The 16,391-nt window shown below is 46.6% G+C and overlaps 1 protein-coding gene across 2 annotated transcripts; it reads right to left on the bottom strand.

Moving 5' to 3' along the window:
* Window position 1: 1 nt before the first annotated feature.
* Window positions 2-16,146, bottom strand: SP2 (Sp2 transcription factor). Of its 2 annotated transcripts, none has more exons than XM_081837881.1 (7): window positions 16,016-16,146; window positions 10,130-10,206; window positions 6,923-7,897; window positions 5,533-5,848; window positions 4,313-4,487; window positions 3,823-4,016; window positions 2-2,547 (listed from the first exon to the last, which is right to left on the bottom strand). In XM_081837881.1, the coding sequence occupies exons 2-7, from the start codon at window positions 10,190-10,192 to the stop codon at window positions 2,447-2,449; spliced, it is 1,824 nt and encodes a 607-aa protein (XP_081694007.1). In that variant the 5' UTR covers window positions 10,193-10,206; window positions 16,016-16,146; the 3' UTR covers window positions 2-2,446. The 2 variants fall into 2 exon arrangements, with proteins under 2 accessions (XP_081694007.1, XP_081694008.1); XM_081837882.1 differs by lacking the exon at window positions 16,016-16,146 and adding an exon at window positions 15,059-15,789.
* Window positions 16,147-16,391: the final 245 nt, after the last annotated feature.

The following is a 16,391-nucleotide window of genomic DNA, read 5'->3' as shown; positions in this document are numbered from 1 at the left end:
GTGTAACAGCATGGGTTCATTTATTTCTCTTTCCTGCCCACCTCTCAAAACGGTTGTTTTCCCAAGTTGGTGGAAAGGCCTTGATGTGCAAGACTTTGAGGGCAACAGGATGGAGATTGGTGGGAAGAATTATGTATATTCTGAGCCCACACACTGGAAGATTAGTTGGCTTCCTGTCAGCTAACCAGAGCATACAATCCATTGGGAAGTTCTTCTGTACAAGCCCCACTGAAATATACCTTCTGTTCATTTCAGTGAGACGTATGCCGTAGAACTTCCTGCTGGCTTGAGCCTCTGAAAGAATCCACAAAGTATAAGCAAGTTTGCCTTGCCTGCCCTGCAGTCTAAGGCTTGTTTTATAGGCAGGGGATAGCCTGAAATGGGAGTCCCATGATGACTTACCCTGCCGCTATTGTGTGCAAAGTCCAACAACAACATGCTCAACATTTTGAATACATCAGCACTGTGTGTTCCTGTGGAACGTATACACCAGCCACAGGCCATATCAATACATGAAATTAATAAAGCGTACCTGTGAATGTTGTTAATGCTGTACACAAAAGGATGGTAGGATAGAGAGAAAACTTAAAATCAAAATGTACATCCTGGCCAACTAAGCTTTGCTTTTGCATTGTAAACTAAACTGACAACAAATTCTGGAGCCGCCCTTGCGATCACTTGCATATAGTCTCAAAACCTCTTTATACCTCAACAAGCCACCTAAATGTGCTTGCTCTTTCATTCTTTAAAATGCAGCAAAGCAAAACGATCCTTTGTTCCCAAACTGTGGCTGGATTTGCTTCCAATGATTGGATTTATCAAGAAATGTGATTTTTCTCTCCCCCCCCCCCCCGCACTCCTCCCCTTCTGGGCTGGCGTCACACTGGCCAGCCAAATTTCATAGCATTGATTAAAAACAACAGCAAGGAATTGCCACTTAAAGAAAAACATACTTCAAGCCATTACAACTAAAAAATAAATTGGATTTTTTTTTTAATTTAAAAGCTCAAAAATAACAAGCCGTATGCTTCTGAAACATGTAGGAAACACATAACGCAATATATAGTCTATGATACAATATACACTATAATACACAAAAGGGGCTGTATCGGACTTCTGTTTTAGAAAAAAAAGCGGGAGGAAATACTAGTTTTCTGGAAAGAAATATGATGGAACATAAGGTGAATGGGAGGGAGAGAGGAGAGAGAACACCCTTCAGTTCTGGAAAAACAATGCTTGCATTTCGGCACACAAATAATTAGCTAACTTCAATAGGGCTCGGCAGTCTGCAACCTCCCACTGGGTTGCAGCCCATCACTCCAATGCATTAAAAACAATCTGTTTCCACACATGGAGCTGCATCTTTTGTTCAGTGCTGAATTGCATGCTATACACCACAGGGTTTGCCAAATGCCTTGCATGTGTTAAGAGCAGATTTCTCTGGCCCTCCTGGCTGTCTGCATCAGGGCACATGGCTCTGACCCATCAGTTCTACTACAAACGAACAAGGGATCCCGTTCACACATAAGATTTTCTCCACTCTCCTGAGCAAAGTGCTGCTGCTTGCACACCGTAGAAAGCTCTGTGTGTACACACAAGAGCACCCCACTCCCTTAGTTCACAGGCCTGGGTGCAGAGCTCTTGCCTTAGCACAACAGCTTGGGACTGTGCCTGCATCTTTCCTTGGAGTGAGACTTTCTTTTAAAAAAGGAGGAATCATTAAATTAAAAAAAACAAAAAACTCACAATACATAATTTGGAGGAAAATATAAGGCAACCTTCTCCGTAGAAAAAACAGGGGGCTTCCTAAGGAGGTTTTGTTTTTTTAATATAGATATAGATATATATTTATAGATATTTATAATTTTAAATATAAAGTAGGAATGTGCTGGGGGTGCAGAGAGAGTCCCATTTTGGGCGGCTTCCCTGCCCACCATTCAAAAGTTTCACAAGCACATAGAGGTGGGCGGGAAGAGGGAATCAAGATTACAAGTGGGGTATAGTTTCGCTGGTGCTACTATCAAACACACAAGGAGGCCCTTTGGTGCGGCGGAGCAGGGCATTCGCTTGGTGGGCTCCTCAGGCCACTGGGTGGATGCGCTTTGCCTTGCTAACTCCTTCCCCACCCCCATTTTTCCCCTGCCCGCTATTGGGCTTTGTGCTGATTTTTAGCCAATTTGCTTGGAAGCGACGTTGTTTCTCCTTCATCCCAGACTGAAACCACAGCGTCTGATGCACCTTCCAAGAGGTTCTGACAGAGTGTGCAAGGAGGCGGAGGTCATCCGATGGAAAGAACAGCGGCTGTTACTCCCTTCTTTGTGCAGATGTTGTCCCAGTCAGGAGGGTTGCTTGGGCATGTCGCTGTCCTTTCGCAGAGACCATCCTTCATGGCAAAAGGTCGCCGGCACCCACACTGCTCCCTTTCCTTTTCCGATTGCACCCAGCCCTACAAGTTCTTGGTGACCAGGTGAGTTTTATAGTGCTTTGTCAGGTGGTCGCTTCTAATGAAGCGCTTTTGGCACTGGGCACACTCAAAACGCTTGTCGCCTGCCGAAAGGAAGGAAACGAGAGCGACATCGGCATGCGCGATACAAGTTCACACAAACGTGTAAATTAACTGGTGGGGTTTACTGACACAAGATGTGGTGATAGGCACTTGGCTTGGATGGACTGATTTTTTAAAAGGTTTCAGAAAAATGAATGAAGCCATTAGCTTTTGTAAGTAAATGAAAACCACATATACAGACATTCATAACAAGAATGGCTTATCACCTTCCGCATGTCCTGCGTGCTACAGGGAGCATACAGGAGTCTCAGCCTGCTGTTTGGGGTGCCTTCTTTAAGCAAAGCTTATAACAGATATTTACATTAGGGTTCTGGGGAGCCTGTGGTTCTCCTTGCTGGACTCCATCTCCCCGCAGCTCCAACCAGCATGGCTAACAGTCAGGGATGATGGGAGTTTTAATCTAACAACATATTGAGCCCCAAATCTCCACCACACTTCTAGCAGCCACCGTACGGCCACAGTAGCTGTGCAATACTTATGGTGCCAGCAGCTATGCTTGAACAGCAACATGCTTAAGGCTTGGGTGAACGCAGAGGCAGTTGCTTTAGAGAAGAATTGGTGTAGGGTAGTTATAACTATGACCTGTGAGCCCAGGAGTCTCTCACTGGGTGGCCTCAAGCAAGAATCTAACTTAGTCCTTTCCAAGGTAGTAAACTCTCATCTCTGAGCTACACCACTCAAGCCTGCGGGTGGGGACACATATAACTCAACACTTTTCCATATAAAGTTCCAGCACACAGAAAACATGTGGGTTTGGGGAAAGCTGGACTAGAACACTTCTCCCTTAGATCTAATTTTCTATACGGAGGAATTAATTTCTGTATGAGGAAGCATTTAATCAGGTGAGGAACCCCCCAACCTGAAATAGTACAGCCCAAATACAGGCTCACCTTCAAAGCAGGAGCTAGGCCACCGCCTCTCAAGCCTTAGCTCTCCATCTGTGAAAAGACAGCAGCCTCATAGGCTTGCCTTACATCAGGCATGGCCAAACTTGGCCCTCCAGATGTTTCGGGACTACAACTCCCATCATCCCTAGCTAACAGGACCAGTGGTCAGGGGTGATGGGAATTGTAGTCCCAAAGCATCTGGAGAGCCAAGTTTGGCCATGCCTGCCTTACATGGTTGTCATACAGATGACTCAGAGAAGATGCCAGAGTAATTAGGATTTATAAAATGCTTTTCCTATCCATTAGCGTTATACGACTCAAAGAGCAGGGGTGCAGGTGGGAGAGAGAAGCAGAGAGGAGACGACCCACCTGTATGCGTCCGGGCATGCCGCTGTAGCTCATCACTTCGCGTGAATCGCTTCCCGCAAAAGACCCAGTTGCAGACGAAAGGGCGCTCGCCTGTGTGCAGGCGCACGTGGGCCCGGAGCAGGGAGGTCTTGCGGAAGGTCTTGCCACATTCAGGCACGTGGCAGATGTGCCTCTTCTTCCCCTGATCCCCCAGCCTGGAGGGAAATAAAAGGGGTGAGAAACTGTGCATGGTCTAACTTTTGTGCAAAGACCTGGGAACACTTGACTTCAAAGCAGAGTGCCCTGGTGAAACCTCACAGATCAGATTACTAGCTCTCCAAGGATGACTTAAGTAGCAGCAACACTGCTAACTGGTACCAAGTAGTAACCCAGCTGCTCCTCTGGAAATAATCTCCACCCTGCTGCTGCCACCCAAATCCTAACGCAGGAACAGAAGCATTTGTTGCCAGAGCAGCAATTTGTTGAGAGGCCTAGGGGCTTCTTCCCTTACCTTTTTTCCCCATCCTTGCAATTGGGGCAAGTGCAAGCCATCCGCCGTCTCTTCTCCCCGGGCTGTAGGTCCCCCAGGAGTGCTTGCTCCATCTGCAGCTGAATCTGGGTGGGGCTCAGTCCACTGATGGTTAGGTTGTTGCCAGAGACATTTTGCACCGTCAGCTGTTGCTGGCCTGCAGGAAAAGGGATGGATGAAACTTAGATATGCCCAGATTCAGTGGGGGAGGTACAGTTACTCCACTAAAGCTCCATAGAAAGTTAGGCCAAGATATCACAGACCCCTCATTGAAACTTTTCTCCCTTGCCTTTCTACATGTCAGTACTGCACTGGGCTTGAAGAACGATCCAGGGTTCTGAATGCCAGGATTTCGTTCCTGCCTGGGACCAGGCACCAAGGTTCTCCCCAGCCTTATCAGCTCTATCGACCCTGGTTTTAGTTCTCGCTAGAGTTCTCCTTCACAGCCCTACCTGCTCCCCACATCCCACTGCTTCCTCTGACATCTTGCTGTATTATGAACACCAAGCTTCTCATAACCTGCCTCAGAGAAGCAGAAGTAATAAGTGTTGCCTGACTCCTTATTTCCCCAGTCAGCAAGTGTACAAAAGCAGAAAGGGTGCTGTGGTGCTATTATAGCTGTATGTGCAAGGACACACCACACATGCAGTTGAGATAGCATAAGGATGCCTTACAAAAGCCAGAAGATCCTCCGGCACTCTTGAGCATAACAGCACTGCCACTATATTTTGGGGCTGCTTTGGCCATCAGAAGTAGCCATTCTCCAGCATCCATTTGGCAACTTGTCCTCATTCCAGGTAAGTAGGTCAATACATTCCCAAGCTTGCACCTCCTACCCAGGAAGATAATTATGAAAAGCAGCTTGAAACAGGGACCTCAAGCAGTAAGGGTTTCATTGCCTACCATATCAACTTTTATATGTGCCGTAAACTATGTGCAACAAGATCTGCAGGGCACAAGAGAGACATCCTTTAGGCAGCCCAACCCTAAAGCAAGTGTACTCAGAAATTAATTCCACTTAAATTCAGTTTTGTTCTATGGCTGTCCTAGTCTCCCTTGTCTCTATGCCGTTTCTCTCCATGTTTCCCTGGTGTTGTCCCAAACCTTTTAAAAAAACACACACAACACATATCCCTCCAGGAAAGATATATCCATCTGGATATGCTGCTCATCGCAGGATCATTACATATCACATACACTACCTCCTGTGTTGGTGATGGTGACAGGAACACCTTGAACTTGCACCCCATTGATGCTGATGGTCTGCATTGCCTGAGCAGCAGCAGCAAGCTGAGCAGCATTGAGACTGATGATGCCTCCGGCAGGGGCGATCTTTGGCAGGGCGCGTTCTTTGCGAGCCCCGGTCTTTTTGGTACTTCCTCCTGTCTGGGAGCTGCGGGGTGCAGGACTGCTGCAGGAAGTGGCAGAGGAGGCAGTGGAAGAAGGTGCCACAGTTACACCTGGGGCTTCCTGCAGAAGCACTGTCTGCAGCTCACCGGAAGGCGTCTTGAAATAGACCTAAACAAATGACACAAAAAGGAAAAAGCGTGCAGTCTGCAGCTTCCCATTTTGGTGGTCTCCCATTACCCTTTTATAGCTTTATTGTAGATTATATAACACTTTCTTAATACAGACACATTTTCTATCCCTGCATTAGTGTAGATACCTTCATCATAATGAACATGGGCTCCCCACCTCCCTATATTATACCTTATCCCTATCACTGTGATAATTCCTTATGGCAAGCGTACTCTCTTATACACTTGTCACCATTCCACTTTTGGCAATTTCAAAAAAAAAATGTAGTTATTTCACTTTAATGCAATATAGACATTAATATCACCAGATAACTTAATTGTTTTTTAATCCTGAACAACAAGTCTGGCTCCAAAACTACCACTACTACTACTAAAAGGTTTAACATGGTATATGGCACGACAGAAATGCAACCCTCACTAATTTTCTTGGCCCCCTGACTGCAGTAAAAAAATGTTTGGGATGCTTTATAAAAAATATATATTAATTATTTGTAAGCTACACTGGGTGCAAAAAGAAATTCTATAAATAAGTAAAATAAAATAAATCAAAACATATTAAATGTGATTTAAGAGGTTTGGTGAAAGTAGACATCTTATTTTCATGTTGTCAGGAACTTTAGAGATGGGGCAGTTTAGAAGTGAAAAAATAACCAACAGAACTAAATCCGAATAAAGCTATTGGGGTGAGGTGGGGGAACCAGAGCTTAGTACCCATGTCTGGGGATGTTGGGGGGCGGGGGACAGCAATCACCTCCAAGCACTGCAGGCTCCACTACAGAAATATGTTTTTTCACGCCGACTGAAAATTACTGGATCAGACTGCTTGCTAAATAATTTGCACATAACCTTAGCATTTTTTATATTTTGGTTGAGAAAATGGACTCCCTAAATTTTATATGCATGTGCACATGCATACAGACACACTCAAATGAACAAACAATCCATTGGGTATGTACTTTACTACACTTAGAAGATTGGAATTCCTCCCACCCCAGCCCCAATTCTACCCCATAATTCCAGGCATTCTTGACCTGCAACTGAAACCCCCAAATACCTGAGTGGGAATTGGCTCAGTTGTCTGGATCTGGAAGTTCTGTGGGGATTTCTGAGGAACGGTTGGAAGAGTGGCCGAGGCTGCCTGGACCACGCGCAGAGCCTGCTGTGGAATCTGAACCACCTGCTGCTCCTGTTTGGGTTGGACCACTTGCACCTGTTGGACCATCGCTGGCTGCCCAGATCCCGGGCTCTGCACAATCAACAGGTTGTTCCCTGCTTGGATGATGTTGTCGGCCGTCGTTTCTATCAAGACCGTCTCCACTTGCTCTGTCACAGCCATCGCAGCTGCCTGGGGTGAGGACACCACCTTCTTCCGGGCCTTTTTGCTCGGTTTGGAGGGGCTGTCTGGGACGATCTGAGTTTGAGCACTGGTGTCCCCGGCACTCACCAGGTTGCTCACTGGCAGGGTAAGCGTGACGTTGCCACCAGTGCCAGTTAACTTGACCACGTTGCTTGCGTTATGGACAGCTGTTGGTGGGGTCTTATGAGCGGGCGCAGGTTTGATTGGCACAGGCTTATGAGTTGAGGAGGAGGAAGAGGATGCTGACGAGGAAGAGGAAGAAGGGGTGATGGTACTGGGAATAATCTGTATCTGGTTGCCCAAGTTCTGCTGTACTTGAATGGTCTGCCCTGATGTCGTCTGGATCTGCGGAACCGCCTGGTACTGGATGTTGGCAGGTGAGCGGGCCCCTTTGTTGATCACAGTTGGGTTCTGGATAGTGAACACCAATTGCCCACCGGGATAGGATGTCCCGAGCTGAGACCCCTGGATTTGGAAGAGGTTCCCTTTGGATGACAAAATCCCAATGCTGTTCTTGCTGGAGCTCAGCGGGAGGGGAGCAGGCTTGATGGGCACCAGTTTCCGAGGAGCAGGCTGAGGAGGCGCAGGAGAGGCAACTGCTGCTTCTACAGCTGGAGGACCGATTTTGCTACATGTGGCTGCAAGCAGGGCTAGTGGAGATGGCTGAGAATCCTACAGGAACAGAAGAGTTGTGTTACAGGTAGGCTGGAAACAAACAGGTTGTTTCAGATTCAGCACAGCATAGCTGGAAAGGAAGGAAGCCCAATGTGTGGGCAGTATCTTAATTTCCACAACTAAGATATGGGGCTTTGTTCTAAGGGTGCACAGTACCACATTCTCAAATAAGATCTCACCACTGAATTTGACTTCAACAAACTAGTGTAGTTTCTAAGAATAACAATATATTGCACTCTTGAGTGCCTAAGGTGCTCCACCTACATAGTCTCGAAATCCAACAGTCCTATAAAGTTAAGTCAGTGTCATCTCCACATTGCAGGCAGACTTCCCCTGTCTCTTGATTGCAGGCATTTTCCTGTCCTCTGCTTTCCATTAAGGCTCTATGAGGCCCAAATGGAAGCTAAGATATAGCCATGCCTTGCTCCTCATTATAATGTTTCCAAAAAAAGAACAAAGTTTTCATTTCCTGCTGTATATGAATAACACCAGAAGCTTTTGTGGGGTTTTTGAGGAGCATTGGCCTCAATACTGCTCTCACACACGTTTGAAGAACAAGAGCATATAAATGCTGATTTCTCTCCGTCGCCAAGAGAGCACATGAAAACAGGTCAGGGGATATTCATTCTGGAGTTTTCAGAGACCTCTGCTTCCTATAGTGCAAACAGAGATGCTCTTTGATGACAGCGAGGAAACAAAAGAGATTCCTGAAACATTCACACAAAGGAAGAGGGCTGGAATCAGAACATTAACTGTGCTTCAAAGAGAGTATCTATGCTCCTGTTCATTCTGCACCTAAAATGCTTCTCTCAGGCCAACTTTACACAAACGTCAAGCAAGAAAGAAGTCACCCGAAACTGAAATTACATGGCAGATGCCCCCCCGTTGTACTTATACAGTAGCTTGCCACCATAGGAGCCAACTCCTAAGGGTCAAGGTCCCTTCAGTGCCCCCCATAAAATATTTGATGGGGCTGCCCCCCCAGTTGATGGGCATTGCCATGCAATGGTGTGTGTGTGTGTGTGTGTGTGTGTGTGTGTGTGTGTGTGTTTTGTGTCTTGTGATTAATTATTTGGGGCGGGCCTTACTTGCCCCCTCAATATTTTATTCAAGTTGGTACTCCTGTTTGCCACATGGGTTAGAAAGTGGCATGAGGTCTCCTCCAGGCCACTGCTAACAGTGGAGAAAAGCCACATGGCAATGATGGATCTGTATGATCGGTAGCACCCCACAAGGAGTAATCACGGCAGCTGCCAGAAGCTTGCCGTCTCTCTCAGAGCCATGCCTGTGCCATTGCCACAGCTGCTAGAAAGACTTCTTAAACTTGGGTTTGTAAAAAAACCAAAAACCAAAAACACTAAAAAAAATAGTTCCAAGTTTAAAAGGCCTTTCTAACTTCTACAGCAAATCACAGCAGCGCACGCTTTTTTCAGGCCACCTCCTTTGTGTGTTTTGAGTGGGTGGTTCTGGGCTCTTTCACATAGGATTCTGAATCCCTGTGGTGTACATGCCCTCTCGTTTCTTTGATCAGGGCCAGGAGACGTATAGAATGCAAATACCTTTCTCTGCCTCATTTTTTTGCTAAAGCAGATGCTATCATCTGGGAAAGAAAGGGTTGTCAGGAGCAAAGGCTTTGGGGAAAGCGCCTCCGTTAGTTAATAGCTCATCAACCAAATGTTCAGGAATGGTGCTTACTTGACCCAAGGAATATTTATATAGGGCATCCGACCCAACCTGAAGGGTGGGTATGCATTAAACATGTATTGGGACCAATTACACATTTAGAAAGGAAAACATGGAATAGCCAAATTGGGACTGTACCACTTCAGAATGGCAGGAGGTGGGGGAATTCCTGCTTCTACAAAGAGGAGAGCATTCTGACATAGCCTTCTCTCTGACATGTTTTCTACACAGAAACCACTTTCACATGGGAGAGCATTAAAACATAGCATTTGCCACCTGAATTCTGAAGCAGTAATATCCCACATGCTTTTTTGAACATGCAAGATCAAGGAAACCTGGGAGGACTTGACTGTCAGCTAGGCTTTCTTTGCAGAGTGAATCATCTGCCTTTGAGCTTCAGTTCTACAAAAGCTGATCAGTCAATGCTTTCTTTACTTACAGCCCAGGACCCTACCACACAAGCACTGCTATCCTGTAACTGGAACCAGCTTTCATTGTCTCCTCATGCAGTGACGCTACTAAGCCACAAACATTTTAAAGACCTACCTGAGCTGTAGAAGCAGCAGGTTGCAAGTATTCGCTGGGACTGACAGCAGCAGTGGCAGCCATGCTGTCCTCTGTATCTGCAAGAAGGAAAGATGTCTAACTGTTTACTGAGGCCTGCATCCACAATGGCAATATCCACAAAAATCAGAGAGCCTTAGGATTATTTTCATTTTTTAAAGCATATTTAAATCTCTTGATCACAGGTCTAAGGTATGGTCTGAAGGCACACAAATGCGCTACCTTGCAGAAACTAAGCAGGGTCTGCCTCTGGTCTGTGTCTGGGTGGGAGACCTCCTGGGAACCAACCCATATGCAGCGTTGGGTTCCATGATGGAATAAAATGTGCGAAAGAAGTCCCAAGAAAAAAATGTTATCCATAGCCTAAATCTGGAGAACCGTGTTCTTGATTTATTTAACAAATTTGTATCCTGCCCATCCAACTCTCAAGGCATATCCATCATCCCAGGGCTGCCTGCTGCTGAGAACCAGGAAAATGAGGCTTGGCAGTACAAATGAAGTTCGCCACTCTTATCCTCATCTAATGGAACATACTAATCACCACAGGCGACTAGAGGCAGTCTGAACTAGGTGCTTCATATTTCTTATCTCATGTACACTCACAACAATCTTGTCATGTAGGTTAGGCTGAGAAACACCAATTTGCCCAAGACCTTTGGAAAGCTAATAGTTTTCCCACATTCAAATGCATGCGGGGAGAAAAAATGGGCAGCAATTCACTTCCCAGATAGCTAAGCAAGTCTCTCCCGGTAAAGGAAAAGTTCAGCCATATTGGCCCATGCTTGCTCAGTGGAGAGTACTAAGGTCCCTTTACATGTACCCTAACTTGTGTCTTTGCAGCTGTCTCTAGGACTGGATCCCACATCAAAGAGTCCATGTAAAGCATAGGTGGGCAATTGGTGGTCCTCCATATATTGTTGGGATTCCAAGTCCTGCCTGCCTCAAGCAGCATGATTTGATAGTGAAGGATGATGGGAGTTGTAGTCCAGCAACATCTGTAGGGGCTTAGGTTCCCTATCCTTGGTGTAATGACTTCCTCTAAATCATGGGTAGGCAAACTAAGGCCTGGGGGACGGATCCGGCCCAATCGCCTTCTCAATCCGGCCCGCGGACAGTCGAGGAATCAGCGTGTTTTTACATGAGTAGAATGTGTCCTTTTATTTAAAATGTATCTCTGGGTTATTTGTGGGGCATAGGAATTCGTTCATTTTTATGTTTTTCCAAAATATAGTCCGCCCCCCCCAAGGTCTGAGGGACAGTGGACCGGCCCCCTGCTGAAAAAGTTTGCTGACCCCTGCTCTAAATGCATGTTTAGCATTTCAAAAAGTGACCAATGCCCAAGAGACCAGACATCTCTTACAGGGTACACTGAATCAAAAGTCTTGGTGGAAGTCTTGATATGGTTTCCAATTGGCATAGGAGCCAACTCCTAGGTCCATGGGGGCTTTGGCCCCCACAATAATATATTTGAGGGGGCCAGGCCCCCACAAAGTTGATGGACATTTCCATTCAAATGGGGTGTGTGCACTGTGTCATGTGATCAATTATGTGGGATGGGGCTTACCTGGGCCCCCCACAATATTTTATTCAAGTTGGCACCTCTGCCAACTGGCATGGTAGCCATGGATAAAGTAGCATCCACCCTAGTCTCAAACACAAATAAACAAGAGCAGAGCAAGCTGACATGGACTAGACTCCCAGTGCATGGTTAAAATAACCACATCCCCTTCTTTTTTCTGCAGGAGGTGGTTGCTCTCTTGCCTGCTTTAAACTTCTGCTGTTTAGTTTGCACCATGTGGGGCTATGAGTAGCTAGCAGCTGCCTAGGAAAGTATATTGCGAGTCTTGCTGGTGGGGAGGTGGGATTTTGTTTGCATCATACTGAGCGAAAGTGAACAGATTTTGATATAGGAAAGCACGATGGTGGTGATGAAAGTGTAATCTTAACCATGCCTATTCAGAATCATAGAATCATAGAATCATAGAGTTGGAAGAGACCACAAGGGCCATCGAGTCCAACCCCCTGCCAAGCAGAAAACACCATCAGAGCACTCCTGACATATGGTTGTCAAGCCTCTGCTTAAAGACCTCCAAAGAAGGAGACTCCACCACACTCCTTGGCAGCAAATTCCACTGTCGAACAGTTCTTACTGTCAGGAAGTTCTTCCTAATGTTTAGGTGGAATCTTTTTTCTTGTAGTTTGGAACCATTGCTCCGTGTCCGCTTCTCTGGAGCAGCAGAAAACAACCTTTCTCCCTCCTCTATGTGACATCCTTTTATATATTTGAACATGGCTATCATATCACCCCTTAACCTCCTCTTCTCCAGGCTAAACATGCCCAGCTCCCTTAGCCGTTCCTCATAAGGCATCGTTTCCAGGCCTTTGACCATTTTGGTTGCCCTCCTCTGGACACATTCCAGTTTGTCAGTGTCCTTCTTGAACTGTGGTCCTACTGAATTCAATGGGGCTTACTTCCAGGCAAGTGAGGTTAGGATTTCAACCTGAATTCTGATTTAAATGATACATGGCCAGGATTAACATGTCTGCTACTTACCTATGAGCAAAAGCTACCAAGCCCAAGTCAGAGCCTAAGAAATCACTGAAGTTAGTGGAGAACAAACACAAAAAGTGTTTGATGGACTGAAATAGGGCACACAACATTATATTTCAATGCAAGATCATGGCAACAGTCCTCTTTTACTCTTTGTTCTGACTAGGCTATGGAAATAGCACGGGTCAGCAGATGTAAAAAGCTCCTCTTTGAGTGCCACAAAGATCTGGATGCCCCCCTCCCACTTTCAGACAGAAAAAGCAATAAAAAATTTGAACTAGCCAAGTCACCACTGAATCCACTTCCTAAGTGCAGAAGGGGCCCATGCTTATGGGAGATACCCCCAAATATTCAATAGCTAATTTTGAGCTCCTCCAGAGGAAAGACTGGCATCCCCCGGAAAGTCTAGTGTGTATACTGCATAAAGCACTTATATTGGGGGTGCATGGGAAATGACAGATCTTTGAGATGGTTTCCCTCATTCCATTAGAATAACTAACAAGTGTGTGAAATCAGTATTTGTACATAGTAACTAGTGCTCAGACTCTTTTAAAAAAAACACCCAGTTACCAGAGACCCACAAAACCACTTATTTCAATTGGTAGGATCCTCAAGATTCTCCTTGCACCATCCCACATCAGACAGCAAGGAGTACAATTTTAGAGAATGTTGCGCCAGCAGACACAAGAGTGGGAAAGGGACTCTAAAAAGGCACAAGGAAAGGATTGAGGATCTGGGAATGCTTAGTCTAAAGTGGTTGGGGAGGGGGATCCTAACTGGTGGCACAGAAGCAAGTCCCAGTGAATTCAATAGGGACAAATTCCAAATGGGTAGTTCTGTATCAAACACAAGTCCTATAGCATCATAGAGACTAACCAATTTATTACAGTGTACTTTTTATGTGTCTCAACTGACTAAATAAAAAATGAACAGTGAGGATAGATACTATATATGGAACCAGAGGGAAAAGGGAGAAGGCATACCTTCAGTATACCTAGGGGCCTCTATAAGTTAGCATGTCTGAGTGTATCATGGGATTGTATCCAACTAAATTCTACTTCGAGTAAACCCATTGAAAATAATAATTAGTCATGTCCATTCATTTCAGTGGCTCTAGTCTGACTAACCGCGGGTGGCACTGTGGGTTAAACCGCAGAGCCTAGGACTTGCCGATCAGAAGGTCGGCGGTTCAAATCCGCGCGATGGGGTGAGCTCTCGTTGCTCGGTCCCTGCTTCTGCCAACCTAGCAGTTCGAAAGCACGTCAAAGTGCAAGTAGATAAATAGGCACCGCTCCTATGGGAAGGTAAACAGCGTTTCGTGTGCTACTCTGGTTCGCCAGAAGCGGCTTAGTCGTGCTGGCCACATGACCTGGAAGCTGTACACTGGCTCCCTTGGCCAATAGAGCGAGATGAGCACCGCAACCCCAGAGTAGGCCATGACTGGACCGAATGGTCAGGGGTCCCTTTACCTTAGTCTGACTAGCACTGGATACAATCCATGGATTCTATTTTATAATGTATTACTTTATCTATATAATGTACATCTTGCATTTATGTCGATGACTGGTGACCAACAGTAAGAAACACCACATCTAGTAATAAATAAATAAATCATATAGCAGCAATTGCTCATTCAAATAAACAGCAAAATCTAACGGTTCTAAATTAAAAATGCTTAAATCAGCAGTTCTTAAAAGTCTGGGGAAACAAACACCTTTGCCTGGTGCCTAATCAAGTCTCCAGGGCAGGAGGAGCCCTCCTTTGGGAGAATGCTCCAAAAGTCAGGAAACACCATGGAAAAGGCTCTCTCCAGTCATCACCCACCACAGTTTAGATAGAGAGGAGCACCAGAATAAAGGTCTCGAGTGACAATCATAATGGACTTGTGGGTTGCTATGGGAGAAGATGGTCCAGCAGATACCTGGGTCCTAAGTAATGTATGGCATTAGAAGTTAGTGTAGACTTTAAAATGGTTGCTTATGTTAGAATTTGTTTCATTTAAAGCTGCACTGTTGTTTTGAAAAAGACACATTATAATTCTCACAACAAATTAAAAATACAATCTTTTATTGAAAAAAATCAATGGACTTTTTAATCTATGCTGGTTTATGCCTGTTGCTTCCCCACTATTATTTAAGTATGTGCCCACCCTCTTATAACCACTGACTGTCCCACATGTATGTCATTCCCACCTCTCTCCATACCTTCCTGGATCCATGACCACATGTTCTCTCTTGCTCTTGGGCCACCCACACTTTCTCCTGTACACTATACCCCTGTATGCTATAACCACATGCCCATACGTGCACCCAGTAGTCAACCACCAACACATCAACCCTCAAGCACCCTCTCATACCTACCTTTTACTTGTGCTACTTGACTTAACAGCCATCAACCTCCTTCTTTCGAATGCACAACCTAGGCCCTTCCAAACATATGGAACCCATCCTTCTCCATGCCACCAAATTATCTTTGCACCTTTCCACTGGTTGCTGCACTTCCTTCGTCACATTCAAATTCTGTTTTCTACTACATGACTATCCAATGCCTCCCAACTCAATTCACCCACCTATTTTTCCCTTGGTATGAGGACCCCCCCATCACTTACACCCAATAACCACGTGTCTCCCTGTACACTTTGTCCCCCCAGTTCAATGCCTGCCTTTGAACCACTTATCCCTGCCCTGCTCCTCTTTCCCTTGTTAGCTACCTTTGCATCCAGTGCTTATCTTCTTCTGCCCCCTGCTCAGTCCCTGCCCATCTCCTGCACACCTTCTAAATACCCTTGGCTGTGGCCCCCTTTTCTGTCCATTGTTAAGGCTAGTAAACCTACCACTACTACCACTCATGTACCTTCAAGAGCAGCCTAACATACAGAAGCTTATCAAGAGACAGGCACCTTTTTTGCTAACATGAAAGCAGAGGACCTGCAGACAGCTTCACCTGCTTGATATCAGGTTGCTATTAAAAGTCCGAGCCCAGGGGGAAAGCAAACAAACCCCCTCTGCTCCCACTCCCCACATGCCCTCTGACCCCAGGAACCAGTTGACGACCCCAAGCCCCATCTCCCTCTCCCACTCCTTGCATTCCCCCCTCTCTCTTATGGGTCCCCCGAGGAGGCGGGCTCTCGTCTTAGCCCCGCCCCCTTCCGGTCCCAGTTGCTTCAGTCCCGCTCGCGCGCTCGGCCCCCTCCCTCGAAGGCCCCCCTCCCACTGCACAGACCCCTCCTCTTCCTCCGCACGCCCCCGCGTTCCCATCCCTTGGTTTCTCCTCCCACTTCTTCACGACCCCGGGCCCGCCCCGCTGGGCTCACTCACCGGATAGAAAAAAGAGGCGGCAGCGGCTGGGACCCCCCTCACGGCGCCATCTTCCTCCTCCTCAGCAACCCGGGCACCGCCCTATGAGGCCCGCCCACTCCGCTGTCGAGCGACCAATCCCTGCGCGGTCCACACGCCGTTTGACCAATCAGAGCGCGGGTGGTCCGCCTGCGTAGCTGCCTCCGTCCCGATCGGCACGGCGTCTGGCCAATCGCCGCCCTCCCCCTGCTGCGTCGGGCTCACCCAATGGGAAAGAGCGGCTTTGACAAGGATGGACGTCATTTCAGAGCCCAATCGCAGGCGTGAAATCACGAATTGACTAGCCCAATCGCCAATTGGGGCTGAGGGCAGTATTGCGCTTATCCTTGATTGATTG

The sequence above is a fragment of the Podarcis erhardii genome, assembly GCF_964252035.2.
Source record: "Podarcis erhardii genome assembly, chromosome: 13".
NCBI classification, from domain to species: domain Eukaryota; kingdom Metazoa; phylum Chordata; class Lepidosauria; order Squamata; family Lacertidae; genus Podarcis; species Podarcis erhardii.
Note: the sequence above shows the minus strand (reverse complement) of the source record. Positions and strands in the feature narration are given on the sequence as shown.